This window comes from Accipiter gentilis, chromosome 13 (genome assembly GCF_929443795.1).
Source record: "Accipiter gentilis chromosome 13, bAccGen1.1, whole genome shotgun sequence".
NCBI classification, from domain to species: domain Eukaryota; kingdom Metazoa; phylum Chordata; class Aves; order Accipitriformes; family Accipitridae; genus Astur; species Astur gentilis.
Window position 1 is genome coordinate 8,477,969 of NC_064892.1, and position 23,326 is coordinate 8,501,294.

Sequence of the window (23,326 nt, forward strand, 5' to 3'; positions counted from 1 at the left end):
ATAACCGAGAGAAATCTCCAGGCATTGCACGCCCAATGCATGTGCCCCTCTCCTGCATGCTTGTGTCACATGTCAAAATGAAGGGGAGGAAGAGGACAAATGTGAGCACCTTCGCATAGCTACTGAAGCAGGAGAATATGTACCACAACATATTTCGTGTACAAGTAGAGGTACTGAGATGCAGGAACTAATCTGCAGGTCTCAGCTCCAGTTGATCACCTAGGGCAACTCAGAGCATCCTGCTCTTCTGGTTTTAATCAGCTGTCTGTACTTCTAAATATTATCTACACTTCAGCTCTTTCAGGAAGTTAACACTAAAATTTACTGACCAAAAATATAAATATATATATTAACATACATATGAAAACAAAATATTATAGTAAGGAAATTTATAAGTTAAACTAATATCAAAGTGGTCTTACTTTTAAGATATAGTGCTTTTGTCACCAGTTATATCTTTAGGTTGATCCACAAATTAATAATTTGCATTAATTAAATATTTTTAGTCAAATTAAATTACTTTAAAAAACCCACTATGGTCTAGAATTTAGTAGAATGTCTCATTTCTGTGTAAGGACTTTAGTGTCTAATCAATCAAAATCAAACAGCATAGTGCTATAGTATAAACATAGTAATAGTATAATAATATAATAGTAACTAAAATATAATAATACCATATAATATAATAATATACATTTGAGAAGATATAAAACATTAATAAAACATTAATAATGTTATAATGTTAATAATAATAACTAAAATATAATAGTACCATATAATATAATAATATAGGTTTGAAAAGATATAACATATTAATAGTAAGACTGTAAGCAGCCAGAAGTAATGATACATGTACCTTGTTCTTAGGAAATCTGTAATTACAGGATGCTTACTTCAAATTGTTACTGAAACATTTGGTAGGAGTAGTATAACTTATTTGGGGAGGGGCAGCAAAACAAAAGCCAGGAGGTAAAGTTGATATTAAATCTCAAATATAGATACCTAAAGAAGGAACACGTCATCTTGAGAAGATTGTTGAAAGCTTAAGACAAAGGTTCCCAATGAGACTATCAAGGGAGTTAACCACTCATTGGGCCTTGGTGCTGCCAAAGCATTGGACTACCCAAGAAGATCAAGAAAAGTAGACCTGTAGCTGTTTGCTGAAAGGGTATCCATTAAGTTTCCTTAGGTATCATTGATCAATAAATTACAGCTGCTACCTAACCTTTTTAGAGACACCTGAAGGTGCAGGCTGTCACTGTTCCTTCTACTTGGTACCAGCTATCTCCCACTTTAACTCACTTCACAGCCTTTAGCCACCTTCTTTGAAATGACCTTTGATACTACCTACTAATAAATGCTGTATTAACAGCATGATCTTTATAAAAAAGTAATTGCAATGAACCTTTTAATATTTTGCTCTCTGTCATCACAAGGACTTCCTGCTCAGAGAAATACTTGTTCTGGTGATGAGAGCAATAAAGCAAAACCATAGAGATCAGCTCTCTGACAATCATTCTGACATCCACAAATGCTAGTATTTTGTAAGCTGTGAAATATATTGATTCCAGAGATACACATCCAGGAGCATAGCAGTTCATTATTATCTCTTCTTTGCCACTGCTGCTGAATGATGTCTCCCAAGATGCTGCATACATTAAAAAATACATGTGTTTCACCTCTAAAATGTTTTATCTTCATGTTTTAACTTTTAGCTCTCCCCTGAGAAGCCATACATATTAAGAGATTACCTCATTCTTCAGAGTCAGAGAAAGTTTTAAGCAAATAGCTTGAGTCTGTTATCATATACTCTGTATTAAAAGGAGCATTTCATAAAGATCAAGCTCAAACAAAAATCCATATTTTTTTCCTCCAACTGTATTTTGTAAATGCCAATTCAGCTTCTTTTCCAGTATAGGTTTAGGTGCCATAAATTTGAAGGAAAAATGTCTGAAGAACAGCAGAATTTTCTGTTTTCCTCAAAACAGAGACACAGGCAGATTTTTTTTTGCTGTTTACAGGTGAAGCCTGAGAGAAGGAAACCCACCCTGCTTTGTTTTTCAAACTAATCTTGACACATATCTAGGGAAACAATGTACTTGAGCTGGAAGCTCCTTTAGAGAAACAGGAAATACAAAAGGAAAGACAAAAGTGAGTCACAAAGGTACCTTCTTACAACATCTTCTCCGTTCCAACACGGGAGTCCATCCGCAGCTGCCAACTCATTACCGCACGGCTGATCAGCCAGGCCACCATAAAAGGCTCCGTAGAGCCAGAGATGGCTGATAAATTCTCTGCACAGGGGAACACGGGAAATAATTGACAGTGTCAATCAATAACATTAAGCAGTACTGCCATTGTGTGTTTCTACAAGAAGATAAAGAATGTGCTTATTCTATTACTCTCCATTGGTTCCAATGATTTTTTAAATCAATTTGTCAATTTCCTGTTAGATAAGTTTGATTCTCTCAGATACATGTCAGTAGTTTACAAAGCTGACACTCTTACTGGTCAAAGTGAACAAAAACACTTTACTCATGCTCTGGAACAGGAATTATTTTCCTCCAACCTGAAATTTTCTTGCAGAGTTGTGATACAGTTTGCAATGCTACACTTGTACAAATATACTAAAAAATGTTCCAAAAAAAAAGCATAGCAAATACAAAAATAGGTGTCTGAATAAATCATCTGTTTTTCAAAAGTGCTATCAACTATAGTGTTATAAATACTACACTAACCTATATAGTGTTACAAATCAACTATAGTGCTACCAACTATAGTGTTACAAATACTACAAAGAATATTTGTTACAGTTATGGAGCAACTCAAGATTTAGGTAAGATGGGTTTAAGATGTAGGTGTTAAATATTTAGTGGATACTTAAATAAGTGTCTGAAAAATGACATCAGTTTTATCATGTGCTGTGCTGGTAGGTTATAAATTATATATTGCTATTTTAAATAATTGTCAAGATGCCCAGAGCTAATGATAAATTTTTGTACTTAAATCAAAACAAATGAATTAATTTTTAGTTAGTATGTTTTTAACTGGATTGTGATATTTATGTTTATAAATTGTATTGAAAATCTCTTCCTGGGAGACCCATTCCTGCTGTGAAAAATTAAAATATTTACTCATTCTGGTTTAGAACATCACACTATACTGAGTTATCTATGACCTGCAGGCACAAAGAAAGGCACCAGCAAATGCTGTACTCATTGCTCCACAAGCCTGCAAGCTTCACTTTATGTTAACTTCTTGTATGGTGTCTGGAGTTGTGAAAAAAATGCCAGAAATATTCTATATGTTTCCCTATATTTAGTCAACGTAGGCCTAAAATGGCATAGGAATTAAATTAATATTGTTTACTCCAAATCAAAACATGAGTGATTATATACAGTCCCATCATTTAAAAAGCCAGATGTTCTTTCTTGTAATTGTAGGGCAAATATTTTACACAAACTGCAGTGATTTAGATTTACTATGCCTATTAAATGTGATATGAGTGCCCTACTAAGTGTAAAACTGCAGTTCTGAAAATCTCAGGTAGGGTCAATTTTGACTATGCATCATAAAACTGCCTAGGCACAATATATCTTAAATATGTAAATATGGTTCATCCACACTCTGCCAGCCATAAATAGTTGTATCTTGTATTTCTCCATCCCCCAAATTGCATCCAGTGTGTGCAGTATGTTTGCAATTTTCCTCCATTCCCCATTGAGTGGGATTGATTTTGATTTTGTCTATGCTTTGGCTTTACATTCTGGATGAAAACTAGAGAGTCCTCTCATAGTAAATAGTTGGAATTTCTTCTTCTGCAGAATCAATCCATGTGTAACACAGAAACTGAAATAAATACAGCTGCCCTAATATCTTGTGACAAACCCCATTCTAACAGAAAGGTCATTCAGTTTATTAGTAAATACATCCTGAGGCAAAGCTAAGGTTAATACAGAAGTAATAACTGATTTCAGCCCCTGTTGATGTCTGACCAAAGTAGTTAGAAGGGCAGATGGTATGAATGTCAATTTTCACATCATCATCTTCTGGACCAGACAGCATGTAATTATAGGCAGCTGAGCACAAATGTGCAATTACAGTCAGTGGAAGCTGCAAATACTTCTTATCTGTTTACATGGAAATGTTCATTTTTTTTACAATTTTGTTCTCTATGCTAAAAGCTGTCTGCAATGTTAAGTTCTGGAGGAAAAAGCATTATATACTTTCAAGTCTGTATGTTACTATCGAAGGTTCTGCTTAGAATTTTTTTAAATTCATCTGACAATTTTTGGTGTCAAAAGCACAGAGAAATTTCCTTTTCTTCTTGTATCACATAGTACTAGAAAATACCAGCTTAGGTCTGATGGTAAAAATAATTTACAAAAAGTTCAGGCAGATGTAGTCCACCACATACTGTAAAATGTAAACTTTCATCTGGAGATGCATTTGAAAAATCTTAGGAAATCAGGGAACTCTTAGGAGTCACACATTTAATGGAATCATTTTCTTCATTTGTTTTCCCTCAGATAACTGTCAACGATCAAATCTACACAGTTTGGAAGAAGCCTATGCTTTTCTGCTGAAGCCTGTGAAAGTTGCTGCCAGCAACCTGCTGCCAGAAGTACATGGGAGGTAAATAAAGCGGAGTTAGACTCAGAACAGCACTTCCTTAAAAGCAGGCTGCAAACATTTACTGAAGTTGCTCTTCCATGTGAGGAATTGTTACAGTTGCCATGGGAATATAAAGTGAAATATAAAGTGATTGTGACTAATAAGGAAGGAGGTGATCCAGGAGGCAGCCAATGAAGATGATATCAACTATGAAGTTGTTAAACTGAAATCTGTGTCAGTGGATCTCAAGTTTTCTCCCTGGTCCCCCTTTTTGGTGCAGCGCCTGTTGCATGCCATGAAGAGTTTCCATCACCTCAGGCTGGTGGAAGTCACGGTAAAAAAGCATTGCTTCGTGCTGCCCACTGCCTCTCGTGCCCCTTCAGGTCTTTTGGGCAATCTTCCTGAGGTCAATCCAGACACCACTTATTTTGAAACATGGAACAGTCCTGGATTAAGTGAAATTTTAGAATTCGGTTTCATGTTTGCAGAGTGCTAGCAATCAGAAAACATCAAGAACTTGCTTAGCTATGTAACACAGAAAATGTTGCTGTATAATGGGTATTGCCTGATGAACTTCTGTGCTGGCTAAAGCAAACTTGCGTTTTGCGGCTCTTTCCATTCCCACAATGTTCTCTAAATCCTGTGTTTGGTTTTGGTGGGTTTTTTTCTCCTCTATTTGGAACATGAAGGACCTTGCACTAACAAGAATGGTCTGTCTTTGAAGTTCAGAGGCACTTTTTCTTCTCCAGACATCAGGAGTGAGCAACTATTCCCTGCAATTCTCTCACTTCAGTTTCCTTCTACACTTCAAAGTGAAAGGAGAGGAAACAGAGAACAAAGAAAACCTCTCTGTATTTTAGCAAATACTGTGATAGAAATGAAACTTCTAATTTTAACTTTGTACTTTATTTGCATAATAGGGCCTTAGGCTCAACTGTAATACTATCCTTACTCGTTACAGTGCTATTACTCCTTATGGTTGTTAAATGCTTGATTAATTTGTCTAAAGATAGACTGGCCTTTGAGATGCCATCAGCTATCCAAGATATCTGCAGAAGGCTGGAATATACAATTTACAGGACACCTGCATCCTTCTTGGCAGCAGCAGATCAGCTGGGATACCCGAGGGTATCCTCAAGTGGCATTGGGTGCTTGTAGTTGTGTGGGCAGCTGAATTGAGTCCTCCTCTCCATAGACTACATGGCAGCTTAAACGCCTAGCTCATACACAGTTAGGCAAATTTTACCCTGTAATGCTGAGCCAGGTATAAATCAAATCTCCAAGTCCTTGCAGTCACCTCAATTCACTGTATGCTAGCAAAAGAGCCAGAGAAAATAACTCAGCTGGACTTGCTTGAATGAGGACTTCAAGATTTAGCCCCAAATGGTTAGTTGTCTCATTTTTTTACAGTAGAAAGGTATCTAAGAACAGTCATTCATTTTTTTCTGTCTGATCAATTTGTACAAATAGTCTTCCGATAAAAGTCACAATCATTTTTTGACAGATTTAGTAATGTCTGCTGATGTGCAAGTTAAATGTAATTTGAAAATTTACACATAAAGATAGAGCCAACGCTCATATTCTACCAATGTTATCCATTTTTTTAAGTACTCTAAACCACACCAAATGCCTCTGGTCATATGTACATTATTTCAGAAAATAAAATCTAGTCATGAAATTATTCTTTCCAAAATGTAACCGAGCAGACTGCATTGCTGAAATGCTTCATTCTTTGCAGCCTTTATTTATTCTCTAGTAATGCATGCCATTGAATTGAATATAATCTGTTCTGTTGTAAAATTAATGGCTTACTTCATTCTTTCTTTCTGAGTGTAAACCTAATATCTTTCTTACTTTCTTCTGTTGGCAAAGGTTTCTTCACTGTCTCTTGAGAACATCTTCAACCCTTGATTATCTTTGTTCTGATCAAAGGAGCGACCTGGAGACTGTGTAGGCTTCCTCACAGGAGGACCACATACCTTGTTCACCTCAAAGGAAAAAAAGCCAGAAGAAGAAGAAAAGAACACATGTAAACAAAAATTATTATGTACCTCACAATTCAGTTTAAGTCCATTTTAGTAAGAAGGAAAGTTCTGTGGACATTAAGCTAAGAAAAGTATCATTAATTATCATACTTCTCAACACTATATACATAATGAATGCAGTAAACACATAATTAGTCATTTTATAGTAGAAAAAAAATGAAACAAAATCACTCCTTTTAAAGGAATACCAGGTGTATATGCAAGTCACTACACATACTTTATTGACTGTGGCTTTTTTCTTCCTGTAAGAAAAGTGTATTGTTATGCAGACAGTAACAGTAACCCCAGAGAATATGATGTGTTGTGAACAGCAGCCTATTTCCATTTTTTCTGTAATACAGCCTGATCACATTTATAATATGCATCGAACTTTGTGATTTCTTTCAGGGCTGATGAATTATTACGGCATGTTCAGCACAGTTACCCAGAGCATATAGTGAACAGTTAGCATGGTGGAAACTTGCATTACAACTTTGCAAGATGTAAATTTAATGATCCAAGATGTAAGTTTAATGATTCGGACCACAGATGTTGAAAATATCAAGGGATTTTTTATGTCTGGCTTTCTGATCTAGATGTCAATAGATACAAATTCACATGAACTCCCATTTTCTTCCCTGTAAAATGTGATACTGAGCATTTTGTATGATAGAGAATATGAATTCATGTTCATAGCTCATTATTCTTAGTCACTGAATAAAAATAATTAGGGCCATACATATTTTTACATACATATTAAATAAGAGATACTTCGTGCTGGGATCACATCAGACAACATATTAAGCATACTGAACAGCACATATCTTGTGTAAGCTAGCACACATGCACTACTGAAAAACTAATATTGTATGTGATTTATGAAAACTCGGTTTCAACAGGTAATCAACTTTTTTAAAAGAAGAAGGGGGAGAGAAGATCGCTGTTGGCTCTAAGACAGGGATCCAATTTTTGAAGCAGAAACATACTCAAAATGCTACCATGAGGCAGAGGAAAGGGTGTATAGGTTATACAACAAGGTTTACTGTTTCCTGCTTCATTTTATACCCCCAAATGCAAGAACAGAGAAAGGAAATAAATCTCACGTTTCAAGTTACCTTCACAGATATTAAAGATAAAAGTGCAAGTCTTAGGGACCACCTTTCCAACTAAGAATTGCTGTAGTGTTAGTTAAGAAATACATTTAAAATCTAGAATAAAATGAACATACCTAGTTTTGATGAGTTTCTTTGTTGTTATGCATGGTGTAAGTGTTGATAATGAAAGACTCATTGAATGTACTGGCTTACACCAGTTAAAAGAAGAAAGAATCAGCATCGTTACTATGTATCAATAAGCATTCACCATATGAATTGAAAGTGAGGGTAAAGTTGAAAGTGAATAGTCCTTTTTGGCTGCAATTCATGTGTTAATTGAGGCATCCAAATTATAGTTTGAATCCCCTTCAAATGAGATGCATGAATTTACCTGCAAGATAATCGTCCCCGGACATACGGCTAACGTCCTTTAAGGGACTTAATGGGATACACTTTAAACATGTTTTGAAGTATTCACCTCACCATTTCTTATCAGAGGCAGTGTCTCCTTGGACAGCATCTTACTACATATGTTCTTGTCCTCAAATTCAGTTTCAAACCTTGCTCACACTTCTTCCACTATTTCCCCATTAGCTCTTCTTCAGAGCACATTACCCCATGCTCCCCATGCTCTCCATCAGCTTAACTGGACTCCCATTCCCTCCCCTCCCGTCAGTCTCTACACTCTTTCTAGGCTTCATCCATCCTTGTGCGAGTCTGCTCCTTCAGTGCTGCATTTCACCAGCCTATGCAACAGTCTATCCCATCAGCCACTCTACACCAATATAATGCAGATCTGCCAGAGACAAAATATGCTTTTGTCCTTTTACTTGTCTCACTTTGCTCATGATCTCTTATGCTCACTGCTGTGACATGGGAAGCATTACACTTACGATCAGCTTTTATAACAAAGCAACTGATGGTTTGGGTTGCCTCCATCCCAGCTTGCCATACATTCTTCAACACCTCTTTGTCTTACCAAGAATAAAAATAAGGGTTTAAGAGACAGCAAGAGTCAGAACCAGATGTTAGGGAAGGAGGCACTGTCTCATGACAGGCATGGGCTAGGTGTGTAGGTTGTTGTAGGTCTTAGGTGCCTTGCACATCTGAAAGAGGCAACCCAGCTGTCCAGGCACTCTCAGAGACTGACTGCAAGGTGGGCACCTGTGAAGGGAAGAGAAACATGGAGGAGATGATTCACTGGCCAATACAGACCCTAAGCAGATGAGTACCAGTCCTTTGGGTCAGGGAAAAAAAGAAAGAAAAAAAACCAATTGGCTCCAGGTATAGTAAACTCAAAAAACATATGCATTCAGCTTCACTAGAAAGGCAGGAGAATCCACAGCTATCTAGATTTCTTGAATTTACAATAAAATTCATTATATTTTACTCTGACTAAAATGAACATAATTTTTACAGTCATAGTGTCTTGGAATACAGATATTTGTTTTATATGTATTATAAAATTGCTTCAAAAAAGGTCTAATGACCTTTCTCTCTGTTTATTCTCTTTTGAGTGAATGTCTCAAGAAATGCATTGTGCAATACCAGGAAATTTGCATTCACTGATACATTTAAAAATAAACCTTAGTTTCAAATATAAAATCTTTCTTAAAAATTAATCTTGGGTAGACTTTATATATGTAAATACCATAAAAACGCAATCATAATCTGAAATGTCTTTTTAAAAACTGATTTTTTTTCCCAAAAGCTATTTTTGGAAAATTCTGGAAAAAAGCATTAGTTAAATGATAAAAAGTTTGTACAGCACCACATACACCTCTGCCATTCCCACAAAGAACTGCATGACAGTAATCACATAGTTAATGACAGCAACAGCTCTCAGAGCTGAAAGTTAGCTCACCATCTTTAGCAAAGTCACTTACTTCTTCAGACATAGTTTCTGCAGGATGAGCTACTTCAGCATGTACAGTTATGATGTCATCACCTCTGTTACCTTTCTCATCTCCTGATATTTAAACCCTGGGACCACTGACTGACCAACTGGCTTTGTGTGGTGTTGGTTCTTCTTTTTGTGTTTGGTACATCACACTTGCATCACTCACCCAGCTGAATCCAATCTGTCTTTTGATAACTGTTCACTAGTGGCTGTCACTTTTATGTTGTTTCAACCATTAACTGTATATGCATGCCAAATGTACTTTCGCATGGCCCAGTCTTCATTGTCCTATGGTTTCTTCAGTAAACTTGTGCACAAGAAAAGGTCATATACTCTTATCTTGCCTTCAGGTGCCTGCCTGTTGTGTCTGTGAGCCAAATAATTTAAAATCAAAACGTCAGTATCTCATTTCCCAAGACACAGCTGATGATGGTCTAAAAACCAGATAAATACATTTTCCATAATAATTTCTGCTTTGTTTTTTTAATGCATTCTTTACATCTGCAGGAATGAGTACATAGTGTAAGTGTAATGCCACTTTGTTGTATTTCCCTTGTTTTCTGAAGGACTACAACTATTTCCACTAGCTACATTGTTTCTTTATGTTTAGGTTTAGGGCTGTGAAATTAACCTTCCAGGTAAAAATTTGGTCAGTGCTATCACCACCAGTCTTGAGAGACTGGAATCGTAACTTTGAGAGAAGGGGAATGGTCTCACTAAACTAATGATCTAACAAATGACCATTTTCCAGCAATATCGGACCAGAAGGTACTCTTACTATCTTCCAGTTTCACTGAAAGGGTATTCCCACTGAATGTTTCCACAAACTGAGCATTTTTCTTGGCTTCAAACACAAAATCCTGAAAGAGTGTCTAAAATTATTCTCAAAGGGGACCGAAAATACGCTGACAAAAGTGAGACTGAAAAATGACTGAAAATATTATTCAGGAGAGAATTACACATCTCACTGAATTTCAGGAATAACTGAAGACTGCTATAAGATTTTAAAACAGACAAGCCTCAGCAACTTACTAGGGTTTTTTCCGTTGGTTGGTTGGTTGGGTTCTTTTTCTTTTGGTCAAATGTTCTTAAATACCGCACAAAATTTAAGGGCATAAAAAGAAACCTCAGAAAATGATAAAACTCCCAACTTTCACAGTTCAGACAAACCTATTGTCATTATACTCAGCATGCTGTTATTATAAACAATTTGTACACCACAGTATGATGACTAGGTTAATTAAAAGCTCTTGTAATAACCATGCAGTTAAATTGCAATTAGTGCCACACATGAACTTCATGGCAGTTTGATTTTCCTTGGTGCAATTCCGTAGAACGTCTACTTATGGTTACTTACAGTTTGGAAAACTGGAGCATCATAAACCTTTACGTTTACACAGGACTGGACAATGATGTGAGCATCATACCAATAATGGTGGGATACTGTCCTCTTAAATTCATGTGTTCAATAGGAGAGATGAGTCACATTCTTTGGGTTTTTTTTTCCACTATAGAAATGGTTCTTTCTGACCTCAGAATTTCCACTGAAGTGATTTTACATCAAATGTCTGAAGCAAACTGAAGGCACAGTCCTGTGGTACACTTCAAACTAGATAATGCCAAGTCTCAGTGATTAGCTCTGCCATTATCTTTAAACACTGCCGCTGTGCAGAAATAAGTCTCAAGAATCCCGAGATTCTCTGCTCCACTTTGGGCCATAGGCTGTTGTGAAATACAATGAAAAGATGACCATCTTCGAGTCTTGCGGAGTGTCTGTAGTCTGTTCCACTTGTTCTTACTGCTGTGCATAGAGCAACAGGGAAGAAAACACTTCTCTGGATACAAAACCTCCGGGGCTTACACTCAGCTCTAGCTGGGAACCAGAATCAGGAGTCTGAAAATTGCTCTTTCTTTTATGTTTAACAGTTTCATGCTTGTTTTGGTAAGTTTAGCAAACACTGTAAGTTTCTGATACATATATATCCAGGATTTCCTGTAAATGGGGTACATGTCATGTATTCACTAGACTGACGCAGTCTCTCAGACCTGTAAGCCATCATTGTGGCCATAGTCCATGCAGACATTTAAAACTGCTTTTATTTAATGCGTGTTTTACTTAGTGATTAGTCTGGTGGCTTTCAGTTCTAGCTATCAAATTTGCCATCATCTTTTACAGTTAAATCCCTCAAACACGCATAAGCAAACAGACAGCTGAAGTCTAATAACTAAAACAAAGCTAAAATGAGATGGCAGGGATGGATGGGCTGAAAATACATTTGTTACCAAAAAAATGTATTTTATTTTATTTTCTAGGAATACACAAGTGAATACTTTCTTCGAGAAACAGACTCTTGATGAGTCACAAGCATTTCCAGCAACAGATTACTAATCAAACTACCCAAAATATTCATCCAGAAAAACAATGCATTACATGTTTATGACGTTTCCTTGATTCAGATTTAATCCTTGCAAGTGGATGTGTAATACTTTCAGGTAAGGTGGCTGTGTGTCAGACAAAAGAGAAAAAGAAGACCAGTACAGTATACTCTTTTTTGCACCTCAATCTGCCAGCCAGCCTCTGCGAGAAGCACAGGAAAGGATGCCTCCTCTGTCACCAGGCAACACAGGGGTTTGGCACTTTCTGACCATGTAAGCAGGTGAAAATTAAGATCTCTCAAAGTAAGATTAGCTTCTCCTTTCAACCTGTAATAGTGTCCAGCTGAGCTCCTGCTGCAGGAGCCAATATACCACACACTTAGCGCTGTTTTCACCGGTTTGTCTTCTTCTCGTTAAACCACAAGAGGGAGCACCAGTATTTCAGTATTTCCAAGCACTTAAGCAGGCTTTTATCGTTTGCTGCTTGTTAACAGTTGCATATTTGATATCAAACTTCTGTTGCAAAGAAAAATGTATTTTGATATGTGAGAGCGTGCACGTGTGCATGGAAGAGTCAAGTATTCCCTACTGAAACAAAATCCAAGTTCTTGAAAACAAGGAGAGCGAGCATTTGGTAAAACAGGCTGGTTTTCCTTCAGAACAGGAAAAAGACATTAATGAGATTGTCTTAGCAAAGTATGGTGGAGTACCACCAGTGTTTACACCACAGGAAAATCAGGCAGAAATCGTGTATTATTTCCTTGGTTTTCTTTGTAAATTTTGTCTTCTTTATCTGTGACTAGTTGTCTCTTTTTCTCCACTGTAGCCTCAGGACTCTTAGCAGTATGTCTTAGGCACCCAGAACGCTAAGCAAGCTCTGGAGCTACAGCGGCTATTTTGTAAGTTTCATAGATAGGTTTAATCATTTTACAGAACTTCCAAGAGAAATCCAAGACAAGCTGAAAGGGGAAAACATTGTGAACAACAGCCTAAAGAATTACAGAGTAAAGCTCATACTTAGAATAATGCTTGCACAAATTAGTAAACACTCCATTTATAATCACCTGCAAGACAAATCTTAAATGGACTTGCCAAATAATGATAATTTCAAAGCAATTTTATTCAAAATTGTAATTAAAAGCTCAGGTGATACATGAAAAAGTGTATTTATAATCTTTTAAGTGAGATAGAGTATGAAGTGAAAGAACTGAGAGGATTACATGTTGCAAAAAAAAGGAAGATCACTTTCTGTGAAATATAAATAGTAGTACAACTTGGAGATAAGTGAACTAATTATTCCACTCTGTTTGGCACTGATGTGGCATCAGTGCCATTGCTGTACACCTTTCTGGGGAAATCTACAGAGGACCAAGGAAGAGACAAAAAGCTAAGAGTTTGCAAACCAGTCTTTTTTAATCAGCAAATTTTTTATACTGTTTTGCAAAAGACTGCTGTCCAAGCTGTTGGATTCTGGGAGCCACAGTCCACAAATTTCATGTGACTGAGACTGGTATCCTCCTCCTACCACTCCATCTACCAAAACCAGTGCTCCAGCCCAAGTTCTTGAGACTGTTCTCATATCTCGTCAGTTTTTAATTATCTCTGATTTCCTTCACAATTTTGCATGTTCTGATTGTAAAGTAAAATCCAGTAGCCCATTAAATATGAGTTACTTAATATACTTTTAATTTGTGTCTTCTGCTCTTTAATTACTAAAACCTTAAACGGTTTTAATTCTGCTGCTCCTTTCATGAGGGACTAACACTTAGCAAGTCTGGCAGTAAAAATAGTTTCTCCTTCTGAATGGGGGTGGGAGGGAAGGAAATGTTGGTGGTTTTTTTTTAATGGCTTAATGTCAGGGGAAATCCTAATGTTCTCAGCCAAGCTACCCTGCAGCCAGAATACAGCACTGCCAGTTCAAACTCTTCAAAGGCAGTTCAACAAAACTGCTTCTTGTGAGAGGCTGCCAGCTTTCCCAATTCAAGTCTGCTTCAGGTGTTTCATTTATGCTCAGTGAAAACACTGTGGTTCTCCTCTGAAAAGTAATTATATAAAACTGGCAGTAGTCCTTTCCAAAGATCAGCTGCCTGTGTGTAGTTTGACTGATTTATCTATGCTCTCTAGTGGTTAAAATATACCTTATTGCTCCTTACTTCTGTATGTCCTGCAAGTACAGCTCTGACGTAGAGGGCTAACATTATGACTATACAAGCAGAATTGTTCTTTAAATCTGAGTGTAAGTCTATCCAGGGTCACCTGTGTAACCCAGAAGAAATTCAGTAAGAATATGACTGTCAAAGCAAGCAGAAATGGGGCTCTATAACCTTTATCAGGCATGTTACTCACTTAAAACAAAAAACATATTACAACTTACAATACATGAAGAATCTGTGAAACCAAAACAAGTTGGCTGTGTCAGCATATCTGCACGATGTGTTTACACTTTGTGGCAGGCTGCAATTTCTGTTCCAAAATTGTGAAGAGGAGAGCAGTTTTGTAAGATCTGCAACAAAAGTATCTAATTCAGTAAAATCATGCACACTTACAGTAACAGTCATGATGCATTACTTCATTTAGCATAAGACAGTGTCAACAACTCTTTAGATAATTGGAGGGTCACCTCTTCATGATAATAAAGAATCTAAAACTATCTGAAAAAAAAGATGAGGGGAAAAACCCACTATCTAGTTAGTCAGCATTTCAGAGAACCTAGGTGTTTCTCCCCCATTCCAAATTACATCTTATGAGATATGTGGTTTTGCTTCCTTTATCTGTATATTAAGTGTTTCAGTGTCTCCTCACCCTCTTATTTGAACCTGGACAAACCAGTTTTCTTTGAAGATCTTTTGTGATGTAGAAGACACTCACTCATTTATACATGTTCATATTTCAAGGACCAAAACAGTCTGAAAAACTCATTTGCTTCAAAATCTCTGAATTTGCCCTCACAAAGTTATTAGCTTCCAGTACAAAGGGTTGGTAGTGATTTAAGGGCCAACTGAGACACCAGAAGTCTGCTCAGCTGAGTAGCTCTCTTTGTGAACAGTTATTCTGTTTCACAATGAAAAAGGAAGAGCAGAGAAGAAAGAAAACACATACATAGCCTACAGAAAGGATTCTCAGTTGACTTCTTCCTTTACACTTACTCATGCCTCTTACTTGGCTTTGGGGAAGGAGTAAAAAGCCTCCTTTCTTCTCCTTCTGTAAATACAAAGAAACAGAATCTTGAGCAGCATTTTCAGACTTTTGGAGCACCTTCCTTACCTTCAGTTCAGCTCCCCAGTGGACACATTCAGACATGCCTGCCATGGTGCCAAAGCTGAGTTAGATGTCTAGCATGTCACCTAAAACCAGAACATGATGGCAGCCCAGACTGCTTACTCCACACTTTTCATACTCTGAGTCCCTATGCAGTTAATGGAAAGAGGAAGGCCATTTTGGATCTGTGCCTTTTGCCCAAATTTTGCCTAACCTTCTGTTAAAAAAGAAAAAAAGGGAGGTATATTAAAGATCCTATGCATTCCTGATAAAATAGATCTCAATCTTAAGAAGGAAGTGTAGCAAACTGGGAGATTTAACAAAAGATTCAAGTAATTTCAAATTATGAAATGGATTTGCTCTAAACACATTAAACAGGAATGCATAATGCCTGCCATGATATGTTCCTACAATATTTACTTGGCAGTCTATATTGAACATACCTTATGCAAACCTGCACTACTCAGCATTGCTTGCCAAAGCCATGTGTGTGTGTTGGTAAGTGTGGTGGGTGGACCTTGGCTGGCTGCGAGACCCCCACCCAGCCACTCTCTCACTCTCCCTCCTCAACAGGACAAGGGGAGAAAATAAGATGAAAAAGCTTGTGGGTCAAGATAAAGACAAGGAGATCACTCATCAATTACTGTCATGGGTAAAACAGCCTCAACTTGGGGAAGATGAATTTAATTTACTGCCAATTAAAAATAGAGTAGAATGGCGAGAAACAAAGATAAAACCAAAAACACCTTCCCCCCAGCACCCTCCTTCATCCCAGGCTCAGCTTCATTCCTTCACTCCCAACTCCTCAGCCTCCCCTCAGCCCCCCAAGTGCTGCAAGGGGGACAGGGAAGGGGGGTTGTGGTCAGTCCGTAACACCGCGTCTCTGCCGCTCCTTCCTCCTCACACTTTTCCCCTGCTCCAGCATGAGGTTCTCCCCAGGCTGCAGGTGGATATGTGCTCCACTGTGAACCTCCATGGGCTGCAGGGGGACAGCCTGCCTCACCATGGTCTTCCACACGGGCTGCAGGGGAATCTCTGCTCTGGCACCTGGAGCATCTCCTCCCCTCCTTCTGCACTTACCTGGGGGTCTGCAGGGCTGTTTCTCTCACCTTTTTTCCTCGCTCCTCACTGCTGTGCATCATTTTTGTGCTTTCTTAAATACGTTTTCCCTGAGGCGCCACCACCTTTTCTGCGGGTCTGAGCAGTGCCCTGCGGCGGGCGGGTCGGAGCCGACTGGAACTGGCCGTGTCCGGCTCGGGGCAGCCCCGGCCAGTCCTCTCCTGCAGACCCCCCGACCAGCACCACGGCACCCGCACCCCGTACAACAAGTACCACCACTGTGGGAGTTGCAGGGGAGGAACCTGGGAAATTTGGCAAATGAATTGGAAAAAAGCACTTCTCAGAAAAGTGTGAGATACGAACTTGACACCGGATTTGAACCACTTCTCTCCAAAGGTGAGAAAGATGCCCGCTCTCATTTCCATAAATGAAAGGAAAATTGGCTGAAAGAACAGGAATTGAAAATGATGTATCTTGAAACACGTACCAAAAGCTGTGCCACCATATACTCAGATGCTGAGAAGCTGAGGAATGTAGCAATTGACTTTATTTAGACAGACATGAGTTCATGGCTTCATGTTCTGCTATTATATTTAAGAAGCTCTTGAGAGAAATGAGTGCTTCCAGTGTTTCGCACACACCTGCCAGTGTATCATAAACCTTAAAATAAAGACACTGACAGAATATTAGGAAGCGTATGCCAGCAATGTTCATCAATTTTACTTTTTCTTTCCAATTTGCACTTGAGAAGTAATGCCCTGATAAATGAAAGGAGTAGATCATACACTAACATACATTTTTCCAAAATGTGTATATACCTATGGATGTATTATTGCCTTTGCTAATATTCTATGCACAATTTGAAGCCCTTTTTCTACACATTAGAAGCAAGCAGACCAATTGCACTGGAAAAGGACACCGATTTTGAGCAGAATTCTGCAGCACAAAGCTTACAACAAGGATTCATTCCAACATACAAGAGATGCTTTGGGATGTGGTTACCACTATTTTTATGTTAAATATTGTAGCAGAGATTTTGTCGTTATTTGGAAAACACCAATTTTAGTTACAAAATCTCTGAAACGGCATGGGCCTTTATAGCGGTAGTATTTAGTGTGAGGTATAGAGGACAAGACTACAGAAATAAGAGTAATACTTCAGATCTCAGTAATACACATACCAAGGATGGATCAAAACAGAAAAGATGGTAAGAGTTGCCAAACCAGTGGTATGTTTAGGTAGGAAGAAAGCCTACTATTTAATAAGAACAACTTTTCATTAGTTACAAACAAGCCATAAACACTTGCTTTGTTGATTTTGCTTTGTTTTCAAAGTTCTCCATTCTCTTTCTGATGAAAAAAGCCCAGTTTAGCCTCAGAAGAAAACCTTTTGACAGCAGCAAGGAGCTTTTCCACTCTGAAACAATGGTGAAGTGAAATACAATGCTACAGGAATCTGAATTAGATGGAGGTCATGACTGCAGTACACTTACTACATGCTACATTAAAAAAAAAAAAGACTGATGGATGAAAATATGCCATACTTTATTATACAAGCACCACAGTTTTTCACAGCTACGGCTGGATGCATATCTGTGAATGGAGAGAAATGGAAGGTGATAGTGTTCAACTGTGTGCTATGTTAGGTTAGATATCAAACCTTCCTTTAGAACACAATGATACTAGAATGCAGACATGTATAAGACGAGAACTTTAAATCCAATTACGGTTCAGCCGTTTCCACAAATCAGTTTATATCAATCTTGTGAAGGAATTTAAATTCATCAATTTATCAAGTAATATAAATTCAGCAAAGTAATGACGGCAGAGACATATGCCAAAAGCTTCAGGCAGAAATCCACAATTATATTCCAAAGTCTGCTTTGCTGAAAATTACGTATTCATTTTTTTACTTTTTTTTACAAAAGTATGAAAGAACTATATGGCATGTTGCTCACTTGGGGCTTGTCTTTTAAAAATTAGTAATGGGAATACACACTTGCTGAAAGTTAAAGGAGCACAAGGCTGAGTCCAGTTAGATAGTTTGGTGATAGGAACAATGTAAGTAATTTCCCCACAACACCAAATTTAAGTAGTATCTATGCAATTTCTAAACCAAGGCTCATTTTCCCTCCCCAGTTTATCATCAATACCTCCACTTCTCTTGAGAACAAAAGTACCTATTATTGATATATAGCTTTGCAACCAACTCCTTTGAGAACCTTTGGGCTATCACTCTGTTGGCCTCAATTTTTATCATCCTGTCCTGGCGAATTTCACTGAGGCTCTGGGATTGTATAAGGAGCAATTCCTTCACTTTTGCTTTGACCAAAGTTTTGTATTGTCTGCTAACTTGCTGAGGGTGCACTCTGTCCCATCACCCAGGCCATTGATGAAGACATTAAACTGTATTTGCCCCAGCATCTGCCCCTGAGGTACAGTGACTTGCCTCCAACTGTATTTTGTGCCACTGATCACAACCCTCTGGGCCCAGCCACTCATCCAGTTTTCAGTCTTCCTCACCGTGCACTTTGTCAGCACAAACTCTCACAGGCTTTAGTAAAGTCAAGGTAAACATCATCCATTGCTCTACCCATATCCTATCAAGTTGGCTGTCCTATCAAGGATATCGAGTTGGTTAAGCATGGTTTCCCCTTTGTAAATCCTTTCTGATTACTCCCAATCATCTTCTTGTCCATCTGTTTGGAAGCTCCACCACCTTTCCAGGGATCAAGGTGAGGCTGACTGACCTGTAGTTTCCTGGATCCTCATTCTTACTCTTTTTGAAGACAGGGGAGACATTTGCTTTCTTCCAGTCTTTAGGAACCTCTCCCAGTTGCCAAGACCGTTCAAAGATAATTGAGTGTGGCCTCATAATGACATCAGCCAGCTGCCTCAGCACTCATGGGTGCTACTTGTTTGCCCAGTTTGTTTAAGTGCTCTAAGATTAAGATATCAGAAATAGTGTGGCCAGCAGGAGCAGGGAGGTGGTTGCTCCCCTGTACTCGGCACTGGTGAGGCTGCACCTCGAGTCTGATGTTCAGTTTTGTGCCTCTCACTACAGGAAAGACATTGAGGTGCTAGGGAGTGTTCAGAGGAGGGCAACAAAGCTGGTGAGCAGCCTGGAGCACAAGTCTTACAAGGAGTGGCTGAGGGAGCTGGGGCTGTTTAGTCTAGAAAAGAGGAGGCTGAGGGGAGACCTTATCGCTCTCTACAACTACCTGAAGGGGGGTTGTAGCGAGGTGGGTGCCGGTCTCTTCTGTCAGGTGGCTGGAGATAGGACGAGAGGAAATGGCCTCAAGTTGAGGCAAGGAAGATTTAGGTTAGCTATTAGGAAAAAAAATTTTACTGAGAGGGTTGTCAAACATTGGAATGGGCTGCCCAGGGAAGTGGTTGAGTCACCATCCCTGGAGATACTCAAAAAGCGAGTGGACAGGGTACTTCAGGACATGGTTTAGTGGGCATGGTTAATGGTTGGACTCGATGATCTTAAAGGTCTTTTCCAACCTAAATGATTCTATGATTCTATGATTAGTGCCCTAACCTTGTTCTCCACTGAGTCTAAGTCTTCATTGATCCAGACCTTCCCCCTAGTCTCTGGATCCTTAATTTCTGAAGGCCAGTCTTCCTAGTCAAGACTAGGGCAAAGAAGGCATTGAATACCTCAGCCTTTTCTGTATCCTGTGTCACCAGTTCCCGTGCCCCATTCAGCAGCAGGCACACATTTTCCCTTGTCTTACTTTTGCTGTTTATGTACTTGTAGAATTCTTTCTTGCTGCTTTTCCCATCACTTGCCAGATTCAACTCCAAGTTAGCCTTGGCTTTTCTAACCCTATCCCTACAATATTGGGCACCAATTCTATACCAATTCTTGGGTCATCTGCCCCTGTTTCCACATCTTAAAACACTCCCTTTTTATAAATTCAGTCAAGAGCTCTTTGCTTTATACCACACAGGACTCCTGATGCCTCTGCTTGATTTCCTACTTGTCAGGATAGAGCTCTCTTGAGCTTGGAGGAGGTGATCCTTGAATATCCACCAGCTCTCCTGGATCCCTCTACTCTCCGTGGCCATACCCCATGGGATTTTTCCAAGCAGATCTCTGAAGAGGTTGAAATCTGGTCTTCTGAAATCCAGGGGTGTGGTCCTCCTTTTTGCACTGCTTTCTCCTCTTAGGAGATCCTCTTAGGATCTCAAGGCTGCTCCTGACTTTCACATCCCTGACACATTCCTCCTTGTTTGTGAGTATCGAGTCCAGCAGAGCGCTCTTCCTTGTTAGCACCTATGCCAGGAAGTTGTTGCCAATGCACTCCAGAAATCTCCTAGATTGCTTGTTCACTGCTGTGCTGTTCTTCCAGCTGATACCAGGGTGGTTATAATTCCCCCATGATGTGTGTCTCTTCCAAATCAACATCTGAAGCAAGAAAAGATTGACAGGCAACACACTTATCTTGACTACCATCAGGACGGTGTCCTCTATCCACAAGTCCTCTCATGTTTTCCCCCAATTTTTGCAGAAAGTTTTCCCATAGGAGACTCCATCTATTCATAGAATCATAGAATCGTTGAGAATGGAAAAGACCTTTAAGATCATCAAGTCCAACCATTAACCTAACGCTGCCAAGTCTACCACTAAACCATGTCCCTAAGTGCCACATCTTTTAAATACCTCCAGGGATGGTGACTCAACCACTTCCCTGGGCAGCCTGTTCCAATGCTTGACAACCCTTTCAGTGAAGAAATTTTTCCTAATATCCAATCTCAACCTCCCCTGGCACAACTTGAGGCCATTTCCTCTTGTCCTAATGCTTGTTACTTGGGAGAAAAGACCAGCACCCACCTCACTACAGCCTCCTTTCAGGCAGTTGTAGAGAGCGATAAGGTCTCCCCTCAGCCTCCTTTTCTCGAGGATAAACGACCCCAGTTCCCTCAGCTGCTCCTCACAAGACTTGTTCTCCAGACCCTTCACCAGCTTCATTGCCCTTCTCTGGACACACTCCAGCACCTCAATGTCTTTCCTGGAGTGAGGGGCCCAAAACGGAACGCAGTATTCGAGGTGCAGCCTCACCAGTGCCGAGTACAGGGGGATGTTCACCTCCCTGCTCCTGCTGGCCACACTTGCTGATACAGGCCAGGATGCCGTTGTCCTTCTTGGCCACCTGGGCACACTGCTGGCTCATATCCAGCCGGCTGTCAACCAGCACCCCCAGGTCCTTTTTTGCTGGGCAGCTTTCCAGCCACTCTTCCCCAATCCTGTAGCGTTGTATTCCCTCCAGCTGAGATTTTTCACCCTCTTTGCCCATTGAAAAATGAAATTATGACCTTGCCCCCTCATCACCATAGAAATGAAGGCTTTTGACATCCCAAAAAGAGAATGACAACTGGCTGCATCAGTCTGGCAGTGCCCTGAAAAATGCTCTGGGAAGCATCAATCACATTTTCAGTGCTTACAGCATTCTGCACGCTTGTTTCCAGCAAGAAAAGGAAGCATTATGCCTAGAGGAAGAAGGTGAAAACAGCCCAGGGAGAATGAGTAAGAAAGGGTGAACAGGGACAGGCTCAACAAGGACATTTGTCCCTTGCAGTCCTAACAGATCCTGTAGCAGAGCCCTGGCAGTAGCAGCAGAGTGCTACTCAAGAGCTGGTATGCTGGATGACAAGAGAACAGTGTCACACACTTTGCCATGGAAACAAGGCATGAAAACAGACAGGTGTCTGCTTTTAAGGGAAACAGCACAGGTGGAGAGACAGGTCAAAAGCAAGTGACGAAGTAGTCTGTATGACATATAATCTCAAAAATGAGAGGAACAGCTAAAGAAGAAGATGCAACACATCTGACTTACTGTAACTTTCACATCACAGGTGGTCTCTGCCCTAGGAGGCTGTGGTCTATCCTTGGTGGGGGCTCTTCTCTGAAAATGAGCAGTGTCTGCATCATCCCCCCATGGAAGCAGCCGTCCATACTGGGGCCATCCTAAGGCACAAAACTCTGCCTGCAGCACTGACAGCGCTTCTCTTTTCTGCCCATGCCATGTGCACCTGGAGCCTTGTGTTAAATAGGGCTCTTATGAAGGGAGACAGACAAATGCAGTCAGCCATCTGGAGGAGCCAGCTAGATATTCGTCTAAACTTAGCTATATCCAATCAGATGAAGTATACCTGGAATGTTTGCAATAGAGAAATTTACTGTGCAGTTAAATATAAACAATATGGATAATAAACCAAAGCAGTCATAAATTATACAATGCTGTGTAATCTGCTTCATTTGTAAAATAATTAGTTACTAGGCTTTTCTATAACAATTGCCAGTTTTACTCTAGTATATACAGTAAATTAGGCTGTGAAATTATGTTTTCACATAATTAATTCTTCTTACGTGTAGAGCTTTGGTTTCTTTTTAACCAGAGTTTTGATTTTCAGTCTATGCCATTTCATAAAAACTTTTAGAATAGAATAGAATAGAATATTTCAGTTGGAAGGGACCTACAATGATCATCTAGTCCAACTGCCTGAATGCTTCAGCTCTGACCAAAAGTTAAAGCATGTTATTAAGGGCATTGTCCAAATGCCTCTTAAAACTGACAGGCTTGGGGCATGGACCACCTCTCTAGGAAGCCTGTTCCAGTGTTTGACCACTCTCTCGGTAAAGAAATGCTTCCTAATATCAAGTCTGAACCTCCCCTTTTGTAAAATATTGTTTTAATATTTATTTTAAAAATAACAACATCTTGAATGCATCATTTTAGGTTGAAGCCATGAGAAAACTAAGGTGGTGAGAGTAAACATCCATTATTTCCTTTTAAAAGTTTCAAAGTCCAAAAGTCAGAGTCACGTGAATAATGCTAAGACTATAAAGCAAGAATACGAAATCCAAAGAAGCAAAATTAAGGTTAAAGCCACTACCCATTTTGCTAAAGGGTACGCAGCATTCATAGTCCTCAAAATCAAAAAATGATGAAAGGTTCCTCCAGTAATGAGGCAAAATAGTCACTACATTTGATA

At 39.3% G+C, this 23,326-nt stretch overlaps 1 protein-coding gene across 1 annotated transcript in view; it reads right to left on the minus strand.

Annotated features, from left to right (window-relative positions):
* The window catches only part of GPC5 (glypican 5), a 785,797-nt gene that overhangs the window by 599,966 nt on the left and 162,505 nt on the right, over positions 1-23,326 (minus strand). The window contains 2 exon segments of the mRNA XM_049816026.1: positions 2,169-2,294; positions 6,469-6,602. Coding sequence (XP_049671983.1) covers positions 2,169-2,294; positions 6,469-6,602 — 260 coding nt within the window.